This window comes from Bos indicus, chromosome 1, assembly GCF_029378745.1.
Source record: "Bos indicus isolate NIAB-ARS_2022 breed Sahiwal x Tharparkar chromosome 1, NIAB-ARS_B.indTharparkar_mat_pri_1.0, whole genome shotgun sequence".
Lineage (NCBI taxonomy): Eukaryota > Metazoa > Chordata > Mammalia > Artiodactyla > Bovidae > Bos > Bos indicus.
The window spans coordinates 118,647,342-118,659,798 of record NC_091760.1 but is presented as its reverse complement, the minus strand read 5'-3'; the positions used below and the strand labels follow the sequence as shown (position 1 = coordinate 118,659,798).

Here is a 12,457-nt window from a genome sequence, read left to right as displayed (position 1 = left end):
ACTGAGGATTAAGGAAGAAAAGCAATTTGCTCCAAGTTTATTGCACTAAGTAGTGGAGGTAGATTTGACTTCTCAAGGGCTGATGGCTCTTGAGCGTGGTCCCAAGTCTGTATCCCATTAGAGCTAGACAGGGTTAGTGCTTTAGATCCTTTTGGTAGGTAGCTTATATCTCTGTCTTTTATTTGCCTCTCATTTCACTTAATACCTTGAGTGAAATCAAAAAGATATCTAAAGAAGTCCTTAATAATCAATTGTAAAAGGATCTGTTTCAAGAACACACTTGATATCTGTTTATATATATATATATATATATTATATATATAATATATATACATAATCTAGTCTGTCCGTTATGGAGTTGGTGATCTATATTTGTTGAAGTCGAGGGACCTTATGGCACTTTCTTCCTCATATCATGACTGTTTTCTTACTTGCAGGTTTTAAATGCACAGAGAGCAGGATACAAAGCAGCCATAGTTCACAATGTTGACTCTGATGACCTCATTAGCATGGGATCCAACGACAGTAAGTACAGGTATCACTTTTCTTCTCTCCTGTTTGACCAATCGTTCGAAACTAAAATTTACCAGAGTCTCTCTTCTTTCATTTTCTGTTTTAGAAAGCAAAATTCCGTCCCCATCAGAAAGATAATTTCCACTTCTTAAACCTCTTGGGATAATTTTGCTCACAGTATAAGTGTAATTGACTTGTTCTTTTCTGAACAGTTTGTTGTTATTGCTGGTTTGTTTTTTTTAACCTATGTGTTTCATTTTTGAGGATGTGTTGTTATTTTGGTAAAAGCTAAAGGAAAACCGAAGCTTTAAATAGAGATAAGCATGTTGAGTTTAGGATGCCATAGGAGAATTTTTGTGATTTATTTAGAGATTCACAACGTTAAATTTTAGAATATGCAGAAATACTAAGTAGCTACTGTATTCCTGTGGAATGTCAAAGCCGCATACTTGTGCTCTCTTATACCAGTTCGTTATTATTAGCCCCTTAATATTTATTGGCATGCCTGTAGCTTTTTGTTCAAAATGGCAATATCTTTACTTATTCTCTATGAAATATTAGCTTGTAGGGAAAATGAGCCAATTTTAATGAATTGGCTTTAATCAGAACGATTTTTAAGCTGTATGCTTTCACTTAATTTATTGAAAGTGATAAAGCTGTCTCCTTTATGTTAATGCGGCTACTTTTGGACCTCACCAAATGATGGGGCTGGTTGCTAGGAGAACTAACTAGGTGATTAGAGGATTGGAACTTTCAGTCCTACCCCCTAACCTCAGTGGCCAGTGGTTTAATCATTCATGCCTATGTAGTGAAGCCACCATGAAAACCTACCAGGACAGGTTCAAAGAGCTTCTGCGTTGGTGAAAGTGTGGAGATGCTGGGAAAACTGCACCCCTAGAGAGGGCACAGAACCTCTGCATCCCTTCCCATGTACCTTGCCCTATACATCTCTTTCATCTGCTTGTTTCTGAATTATATCCTTTCTTAGTAAACTGGTAATCAAGTAAATAAAATGTTTCTTTGAGTTCTGTGGACTGCTCTAGCAAATTAATTGAACCCATGGGGTAAGGATTGTTGAAACCTCCAGTCTGTAACTGGTAGGTCAGAAGCAAAGGTGACAGACAACTTAGACTTAGTGGCTGGCTTCTGAAGTTGGGGGTGGGAATTCTTGTGAAACCAGACCCTTAGCCTGTGGAATCTGATGCTGTCTCGAGGCAGATAATGTCAGAATTGAATTGAGTTGTTTGATGCTGTGGGGAACATGCCCACGTACGTTGGCAGTTGGGATCAGAATCCAAGATACACTAAATAAACTGCCAAAATTCAAGTATTTTGTTTTTCTTTTTCTTTTAGTATATATCCATAATACCACTTGTTATTAAGTTGCATTGAGTCACATATGCAAGAAAGAGTTTGCAGCAAAGAGCAGACATATAAGGCATGGATTAATATACTCCATTGAAATGTATTTAGGACTTTAACCGTATCCTCAACAGGAAATGTGTTGGATTTCTTGACCAAAAAAATCTTTTTATAACGTGGGACATTATTTGTTGTTGCTGTGCTCAGTCGTGTCCAACTCTTTGCGACCCCATGGACTGTAGCCCACCAGGTTGCTCTGTCCATGGAATTTTCCAGGCAAGAATAGTGGAGTGGGTTGTCATTTCCAACTCCAGGGGATCTTCCTGACCCAGGGATCAAACCCATGTCTTCTGTAACTCTTTTCCTTCTTATTCCTAATACAATCTATGGTAAAATTACAATATGTAAAAAGTAAAACTTAGTGATAAGTTCCTTACTTCCTTTATATTTTAAATGATTATTTTAATCTTCTGGCTGGTTAAATCATAATTGTAGAATGCATGAAGTATCCATAAGAGCTTCTGGCACTTCACTGAAAGTTTAACAACCACTGATAGGAATTAGAAGAATTGATTAAGGGATTTTACTTATCAAATAAACTAGTACTGTTGGTACTGCACACTTGTTGGTACTCCTCCTTTAATCACCTCCCTTAAAAAATGATCCTACACCATACCTCCCACATTAGTCGTTTTTGTCACCCGTACATGTTACTGACAAAATGGAAAGCATAGACACTCTGAAAAATAGGCTTGAATTTAAGTCTAAGCTCCTGCTTGAATTGACTGTATAATTTTGAGCAAGTTACTTACTCTGTGTGTGTTTTGCTGAAAACCTGGGCTTAGGGTTTAGCAACCCTCAAGACCTTCTCAAGGGTTATGGGTTGAATAAAATAATTAGTATTTGTAAGCTATTATTGTTTTAACACGCTTTTAATAAAAATTTTTCAAGTTGGAATTGTCAGTTCCCTTGGACACCTATTTTGTCTTCATGTCAATAATAAAACCTTTTTGTGATAATCATGTCAGTTCCTAAGGAAAGTGTGCTAAATATTAGAAGTAGCACATAACCATATAATCCTGTTGTTGCTATGGAAATGTTCCAACTGAGTTATTTTATTTCAAAGATTGTTCAGAATTTTGGTTCTTGACTTTATTGCTTCGATTACTTTCCATGACATTTTGCTCTGTCCTTGAGTATGTATGTTTTTGAACATTCCATATATCCAAAACACTGTAAAGATATTTCCCATTTTCATCTTTGCTGTCACTGGTAGAGGAGAGAAAGCATGGATTTATTAAAATAAGCATATATCTGTCACTCTTTTTAGGCTTAGATATAACCACAGGGAAAATACTGCATGTATACTCCTAATACATGGTTCTGACATCTGGAAACAAAAGGAAGTTTTAAAGACCTCTTGTTGCCAGCATTTCACACAGGAATGTGTCTGTTTTTTTTATTTCAGGTAGGACATAGGATGAGTTCACTTTGAGTCAATCATGTTTGTCATCTTCAGGAGGCAGGAGAATGTGATGACTATGAACTTCAAGACTAGGAAATGTGGGTTTATTTCAGGCTAGTTCATAAAAGTTACTAATCTTTCCAAGCCCTTTATTTTCATCTGTAAAAGTGTGAATAGTTTTAATTTTTTTTAACCCAACAAGATTGTGAAGATCATATGAAAGAAGGCATATGAGAAAAACCCAAGATAAGGCAGAGTAGAAAGAGTCTAGATTAGGAGTCTGAGCCTCAAGTTTGGGTCTAGGTTGTGCAGATTGCTGTATAAACAGGGCAAGTTATCAATATGTCTGGGCTTGTTTCTTTTTTCTTCCTTGCTTGCTTGCTTCATCAAATACTTTTTGGTAGCCTACTCCGCAGCAAGTACTCTCTTAGGCATCAGGACTACAGAGGAAATAATATAGTTTTAAGGCTTTGCTCATACTTTTCATTGAGGTAGCAGAATGATGTAGTTAAGAGTGTGGTTTCTGGGTATGGTCTTACAAGGTTTGAATCCCAGCTCCACCACCTACCAGTGGTGTGGCCTTGGGAACATTACCTAACATCTCTGTGCCTCACTTTTCTGATATGTTAAATGTGGATAATAATAGTATTCAAGTCATTGGTTCCTGGTTCTTAATAGCTGTTTAATGATTCTTTAGCTGCTATTAATTATTATTGCTGCAGTTATTATCATTACATTCTAGAGTGGGAATAATACTCAGAGAGGTATGATATATGTCAAGTAGTGAGTGGTAAGTGCTATGAAGAAAAACATGCCAGGTTAAAGGGATACAGGGTGATAGGGATGAGAGGCAGAGAATGGCTGTTTTAGATAGGGTGATCAGAGAAGGTTTCTTGAGGCTTTGACATTTGAGCATAGGTCTGAAGTGAAAGGCTATGCCATGCAGATTTCTGGAGGAGAATATTTCAAGGAAAGAGAACAGCAGACAAATGCAAAGGCTCAGAGATAAAGCAGGTGTGACAGAAAATCATGGTGGCTGCAGTCAGAGTGAACAAGGGAGAGAGAGAATTGTAGGGGATGAAGTTAGAGGGGAACCAGAGGCTAGAGCATGTTGGGTATTGTAGGACTTTAGAATTTGTTTTACGTAGGTTCTGAATAGAGGTGTGAGATGATCTGACAGTTTTAAAAGGATCACTTTGGTTGTTCTTAGAACAGACTGAAGGTGAAAGATGAGGAGAACAGACTGAAGGTGAAAGATGAGCAAGAGTGCCGGCTGAGAGACCAGTTAGAACACTGTTGCAGCAGCCAGGCAAGAGATGACGGCAGTGGAGCACTAGCAGTGACTGTGATGGCAAGTGATAGAATTATGGATGTATTTTGAAGTTGATAGGGTTTGACCTAAGGAATAAAAGGGAGGAGTAAAGGAGAACTCCAAAATGTTTAACTTGAGAAACTAGAAGAAAATAGTTATGCTGTTTACAGAGACAAGGAAGAGTAGGACTGATGAAGGGAAAAGAGATATTGAGAGATTTTGAAAAACATTAAGTTTGAAACATCTATTGTGCATTCAAATGGAGATATTGAACAGACAGTTGGAATATGCATCTAGAGAGGTTGGAGTTGACCACTTAAATTATAACCTGTCTATGGTATGATAATACTACTTGGCGTGTATACTTTACAGTTATTTTGTGGATCAGAATTAAAATTAGTATTTTTAAAGTATTTTGTGAATGAAAATATTTGGTTTTGTTTTCAGTAGATAAACGATGTGGCAGAATCTCCAAGGTGGCTATTCATATTTGTGTACATCATTTCCCTCCTCTTCTTAACTTGCTGACTGAAGTGAGGAGCTTTTAACATCTCATTAGATATCATAACTCAAAGAAGTTATGTTACTTCCAATAATTATAAGCCAGTAGTTACAAGACAAAAATTCATCCTTGAGTTTATCTGAGTATCTTTGTGAAAGAGTAGAACATTTTACAAAGGGTATTCAATTCCAAACTTTAATTACCAAATAAATTAAAATTTAAACTGTTATGTGAAAGAGAAAGATCTCTTAGCATGCAGCTATTAAAAATTATGAGGTGGATATTTATTTAGTGACATGACAGGATATCTGAGATATACCATTGAGTAGGAAAAAAACCTATACTTTTTCCCGTTATTATATGATCCCATTAATAAAAATTTTTAAATATTTATTGATCTTATTAATATAAAGATAGTGATTAAATATTGCTCTGCTAACCTTTTTGGCTCCTTCCCTTTTAGGGCTTATATGATGTTGGAGTGTGTGGGTATATGTGTGTGAGAGAGACAGAGACAGACACAAACAGTGAGGGAAATGGATGATTTTATTTGCGTAAATCCAATCTGAAAACGAAAAAACATGTATTCTATTAAGAATACTAATATTTTAAAACTAAAGAAAAATATATCAGTGGTTGCTTAGGTTGTGGTGAGGGCTTGACTGTAAAGGGGCATGAGAGAATTTGGATGGATGATAACGTGTTTTTTTATCTTGATTGTGCTGGTTACATAATGGAACCTATTTGTCAAAGCGTATAGACCTGTTTCTGTTGCTTCAAATAAAGCCTTATCTTTGGGTGGGAAGAGTTATGCTTGTGTTCTGTTCTTCTTCATGTGTATCCACCCCCCTCTTTTAAATAAATAATAAATATGCAGTTTTTAAAAGAAATGTAGAACAAAGTTGTTGTGCAGAATGTAACAAAAGAAAACAAATAGACTTTCTCTAAAGCCAAATGTGTTAAAGTAACTCATAGTTAAAAGTATGGCTATTTTCTGTGGTGACAGTAAGATGATTGTTTTTACTTCTCTTCTTGAGTAATGGGTAATTTTTACAAAGTTCTTTTTTTGTTGGCATTTGATTTTAGTTTTTTAATATAGAAGTAAATTTTGTAAGGTACTGGTCAAAACACAATGCTTTAACATGCACTCCGAGCTTAGGAGGGAGTAGAAATTTACCAAGCTTCCCTATCCAGTGCCCTTTCTGAACTCTTGTCAGCCCTTCACTCTGAAAAGCCTTAGATGCGTGATGTCATTTTTCAGACTGTTGTAAAGTGGTCTTTTCTTACATTCTTTGGCTTACACCTCTCCTGGGAATGGGTATGTAAAAAAAGCTTTTTCACTTTTTCATTTAGGAATTAAGTTATATGTGGAAAAAATACTTTACATTTCTTCCTCTTATTTCTTTTCTAATAGTTAAGTATGTCTGTACGGGAATAAATCAAGTAAATCAAAGTGGAAATGGAGTAAGATTTATATTTCAATCTCATAGGACTGTGAGATAGTGTGGTAGTGTATATATGCAAAATGTTATTAGCTTTTGTTGTTGTAAATGTCATCATGTTTCTCAGCCATTTGGGTCTTGGTATAAATCTGCAATCTGGAAAATCAACTAACAGACAATTCAAATTGATTATAGTTATTTCCACCTACATTGATATTTGCTGTTATTATAAAGAAAGTTAAGCTGATTTTACACTAAGTATGGGCTTTGAAGAATAACTTTTACTATTGTTTTATACAGTTGAGGTACTAAAGAAAATTGACATTCCATCTGTCTTTATTGGTGAATCATCAGCTAATTCCCTGAAAGATGAATTCACATATGAAAAAGGGTAAGTAATGGATATAAAAAATAATCATGTAGCTTAAATTCTTTTCTGTGTGAGGGTAGAATTATATAAGATTAGTTGTAATCAAAATTATGTTTTAGAATGTACTCTATTGTGCTAAATTATATCTTCTTAAGTCATGATTTTAAGACTTTACTTTTCTTCTGTGTATGATTACATACTGAAAATATATTTATGCTAGAGAGATTAAGGCACCCATGTTGCTAAAAAGAGAACTTTCCCTTTTATAGTTTAGTCAAACCATTGGTATTTAGAAGCAATGTGATTTACATTTATATGATACTTTAAGACATATTTGTATTTTATTAAATGGAAATGTTTTATAAACAAAGAATCTAACACGCAATGTGTTTGGTGACTAACTTTTACAAACACAGTTTGTTTTCAAGTTTAAAAAGTTTGATTTGGATTTTAAAACTTCTTACGGAATTTCTCCCCAAATTCTCATTACCACGGTAAAATTCAGACTGAAACTAACCTAAGGCACAACTGTCTTATCTAATACAGAAAACAGTGCAGTTCAATTAACACTTTAGAGCTTCTTATAAAAAACAGGTACCAAAACATACTGGACAGGAACAGCCATTTGACCAAGGGAACAATAGTAATAATAAAAACTGTAATATTATAATATAATATAGTAATATAATAAATATCAAGGATTTAGCAAGTGCCAGGCACTCATGAAACAAAGCTTTTATATTTGTTATCCATTTAATTCTAACAACAACACTCTAGAAGTTATTATTATTATCTCTTACCATCTACATTTGCCAAAAGAGGAAACTGGCACAATGAAATGCAATTCTAATTATTTGGGGGGCGGGGAATGCATGATGATTTGAGTTTGAATATGAATAAAAAAAGAGAGGGAAAGAGTGTCTGTTTACATTTTTTGACCTCCATATATGGTTTTGATATTTAAAATACTGTTCACATATTTTGTGCTCAGAACATCTTTATTAAGTTAGGGAATATAATTTGGGATATTGTATTAAAAATAGTTACGCAAGATCCTATGTTGCCAGCCATATTTGTGTAGTTAATGAGGGTGAGGAGAACTACAACTTGCTTTTATCTCAGTATTATTCCCTCGTATAGAAAAATTGTGTGTATTTTAAAGAGTCTTTTTTGTTTTAAATAATAAAACCATTTCTTTTTAAATTAAGAAGTAATAGATACCTGCTGATAAAATATGGAAAAATTCAGAAATAGAAAACATTTAAACAAAAGTCCCTATGATGCTCTTCACTGACAGCTTAATTTTTTCCCCATGTTTGTTTGAATGCTGACCTTAACTAGAGATACCCTGCTCATAAAACAGTGCCTTGTAATACTCAGTATTTTGTTACATACTTTATTTACTTAATATTTAGACCCTTTCCATGTTAATGCAAGGCCACAAAATCTCTTATCCCAGCTCTTTGGGACAGATATAATGTGGAATTGAAGCATTTTCAGATTTTAAAAAGTTAAGTAATATTCCAAGGGATAGAATTTGAGGATTGAGGCAGCATTCTATAATCAAATAACATATATATCTGTAATAAATGTATGAGTGTTTGATCATGTCAGTTAGGTTCAGGTTGACTATCAAATGAATTGCAAACATTACTTTTTAAAGCTTTTTAGGTTTCAGAATTCTGCTTGAAGGATTGTAGACCTGTGCAGACTGGCTTGTATCATCTATCTGTTGACTGGCCAGTTGGTCAGTCTGCCTCCTTGCCTACCTACCTACCTATTAATTTATTACTTATTTGTTTAGTTTAAAACTAGAGATGGGTATGATGAATATCATTCAGTCTCAGAAGTATCAACTATGGCCAATTTTGTTTGGACTGTCCACTCTTTAAGTGCCGTCTGCCCTTTTTTCCCCATGCCATGATTATTTTAAAGCAAGTACTAGATACCCTATGATCTAAACTGTAAACATCTCAAAAGATATCACTAGAAAATAAAGTTATATATAAAAAATATAATGGCATTTTCATTATTTTCGGTTCAGTTCAGTTGCTCAGTCATGTCCGACTCTTTGCAACCCCATGAACTGTGGCACGCCAGGCCTCCCTGTCCATCACCAACTCCCGGAGTTCACACAAACCCATGTCCATCGAGTAGGTGATGCCATCCAGCCATCTCATCCTCTGTCATCCCCTTCTCCTCTTGCCCTCAGTCTTTCCCAACATCAGGGTCTTTTCAAATGAGTCAGCTCTTCGCATCAGGTGGCCAAAGGATTGGAGTTTCAGTTTCAACATCAGTCCTTCCAATGAACACCCAGGACTGATCTACTTTAGGATGGACTGGTTGGATCTCCCTGCAGTCCAAGGGACTCTCAAGAGTCTTCTCCAACACCACAGTTCAAAAGCATCAATTCTTCGGCGCTCAGCTGTCTTCACAGTCCAACTCTCACTTCCATATATGACTACTGGAAAAACCATAGCCTTGACTAGACGGACCTTTGTTGGCAAAGTAATGTCTCTGGTTTTTAATATGCTGTCTAGGTTGGTCATAACTTTCCTTCCAAGGAGTAAGCGTTTTTTAATTTCATGGCTGCAGTCATCATCTGCAGTGATTTTGGAGCCCGGAAAAATAAAGTCAGCCACTGTTTCCACATCTATTTGCCATGAAGTGATGGGACCAGATGCCATGATCTTAGTTTTCTGAATGTTGGGCTTTAAGCAGACTTTTTCACTCTCTTCTTTCACTTTCATCAAGAGGCTCTTTAGTTATCCTTTTTTAAATTAAGAAAAGTAAACATTAATTCAATATCAAAACATTTCAATCTTTAGATTTGTTTTCAGAGCAAATAAGGACATATGACTACCCTATTTTTAATCTATAAGTTTGCTGTGCCTCTTTTTTTTTTTTCCCCTACGCATTTATTTATTGAAGAAACAGGGTCATTTGTCCTGTAAAATTTTACTGCAGTCTGGACTTTTCTGACTACATCCTTGGTGTATTGTCTAGAGGTTTCCTTTGTTACTTATTTTCCCTGTAAATTGCTAGTTAGATCTAGAGGGCTGCTCAAATTCAAGTATGGCTTGGGGACCAGGAGGATAGGTAAGGCAAGAATAATTTATATGTATTATTATGTATTTCCATCAGGAGACATAATATTTGGTTCTCTGTGATGTGAGCAATCATTAATAATCATTGTCTGAAGCCATTGGTTCTTTAGGATTTGCAAGTAGTCTTATTTTATAATTCCTCCTTAATATATTATCTGAACTAACTCCATAAAGAGGAATCACACCTCATCAATTATTTGATTACCTTGATGTACAGTCTGTGATACGAAGTATCTGGAGTTGGTCCCTAAAATATCACCCAGCCGTGGGTAACAATGTAATGTTGCTGACACCATACTAGTTGAGTAGCACAGGAGTACAATGGGGAAATCAACCATCTTAGTGACTATTATACAGACCCTTCCCTAGTCTGAGGAAATTTTCTATTGCAGGATTTGCTGCTATATAAAATTTGCTCATGCAGCATAAATAGTGTGCTTATTCTGTTCAGTTTCATTTCTTGATTCCCTGTCAATTTTTATAATACTAGCATTATATAGTTGATAACCATATAACTGTATTAACCATGGTTAATAAGGAGGAGACTAGGGCCTTTGGTTATTTTTCCCCCCAACCCCCACAGTATACACATTTTTGTAGTTTTTTTGCCTTTTTTTTTTTTTTTTTCCAGTCAAGCAGTGGAGGTTTAGAATAGAAAAGAAGCTACAACTCTTGTGAATTTCTTTGCTAGTTTTCCATTCCGTATCTCACAGATGAATGTGCAGTATGGGGTTATATCCATTGTACTTGGTACAACGAATTCCCATAAAGCATAAAAGGAATAGGGAGTTCATTTTCATCAATAGTGCCTCCAGTTTTTTCATGGGAGAAACTGATGAAAAGTAATTTGGTGTGTGTGTGGGGCGTGTGGTTCTTGTTGACATACTGCCTGAGGTACTGCCAGTTTTAAATACTGATGTTTGCTTGTGAAATATGCTAACTTTCATCCAGGTTACTAAATTCAGTAAACACGTGTTCTTAGGAGGGACACAGTAAGTATTGCTTAACTGATTTCCTCTAACCAGTCTAAAAGTTTCTTTTAATTAAATGGCAAATTATTTTGGTAAATATGTAAAGCTGATTTAAAAATGGAGAAAACATCCCTTAACTTAATGGAAATCATCTATTAGAAAATGAGATGGGTCTAGTGGATTAAATTGTAATGTCTAAATGCTTTAAAAATATTTTTCTTTGTTTTCAATTAACATCATAATTTGACAAGTCAATATTTCCTAATTATTAATTTTTGTTTTCTTGCAGGGGCCACATTATCTTAGTTCCGGAATTTAGCCTTCCTCTGGAATACTACCTAATCCCCTTCCTTATCATAGTGGGCATCTGTCTGATCTTGATAGTCATTTTCATGGTAGGTAAATTAATTTTAAATACTTAAAATTTAGTGGCTCTAAAACACATTGTACTGAGAGGCCGTACATAGAAGAGTACATGTTGTATGAGTCCATTTACGTGACTTGTTCTAGAAAAGGCAGAAATAATCTGGATTGAAAAAAACCAGAACAGTGATTTCTTTGGAGGGCTAGGTGCGGGAAGGAAAGGAGGTGAGGGATTTACTCAGAAGAGTATGAGGGAATTTCCTGGAGAGTGAGAATCATGTTGTCTGTCTTGTTTGGGTTGCACAATGTCTCATTCACCAAATTGCATACTTAAATTTTATGCATTTCATTGTATGTAAAGTTTACCTAAAAGAAAAATAAAAAAGAGCTTTAAAAAATACTAAACTCTAAGTAATGAGTTTACATGCTGAACTATTTGAGGGAAAGTATATTGATATTTGCAACTTGCTTTCAAATGCATTGTAAAAAATAAAGAGAAAAAATATATTGATGGGTAAATAGTGGGATAAATAGATATGTGATTAAAAAATATAGTAAAATGCTAATTATAGAATCTAGGTAGGAGATATATGCATATTTATTATAAAAATTCTTTTAACTCTTCTCTAATTTGGAGTTTTTCATATTAAAATGTAAATAAAGAATACTATGAGGCCTCAAGGTTAAAAGGGTGACATATTGTTTCCAAAATAGTGGTTATCAAGTATGATCCCAGGACTCTTGGTGGGTCTACAAGGTCAAAATTATTTCCATAATAATACTAAGCTATGATTTGCCTTTGTCACTCTCATTCTCTTGGGGTTTATAGAAGAGGTTTCTAGAGGCTACATGGTCTGAGATATCAAAACAAATTGAGTGCAGAAGCACATGTGAGAATCTCTCTGTATTCTATTAAGATAGATATTAAAAGAGATTTACAAAAATATAAAACAATCCCACTATTGTCCCTAACCTTTTTATTTTTCATAAAGAATATTTATAGTAACACACAATGAGTTTATTATTATATTGAATTAATAGAGTAAAAAT

General features: G+C 34.8%; 1 protein-coding gene across 4 annotated transcripts in view; it reads left to right on the top strand.

The window, feature by feature from the left end:
• The window catches only part of RNF13 (ring finger protein 13), a 127,100-nt gene that overhangs the window by 65,055 nt on the left and 49,588 nt on the right, over positions 1 to 12,457 (top strand). For 2 of the 4 annotated variants that reach the window (XM_070793240.1, XM_019960927.2), the window contains 3 exons: positions 438 to 525; positions 6,897 to 6,987; positions 11,334 to 11,439. In XM_070793240.1, coding sequence (XP_070649341.1) covers positions 438 to 525; positions 6,897 to 6,987; positions 11,334 to 11,439 — 285 coding nt within the window. Of the gene's footprint in view, positions 1 to 437; positions 536 to 6,896; positions 6,988 to 11,333; positions 11,440 to 12,457 lie in introns of all 4 variants that reach the window. The other 2 variants (XM_070793243.1, XM_070793248.1) reach the window with 1 other exon arrangement.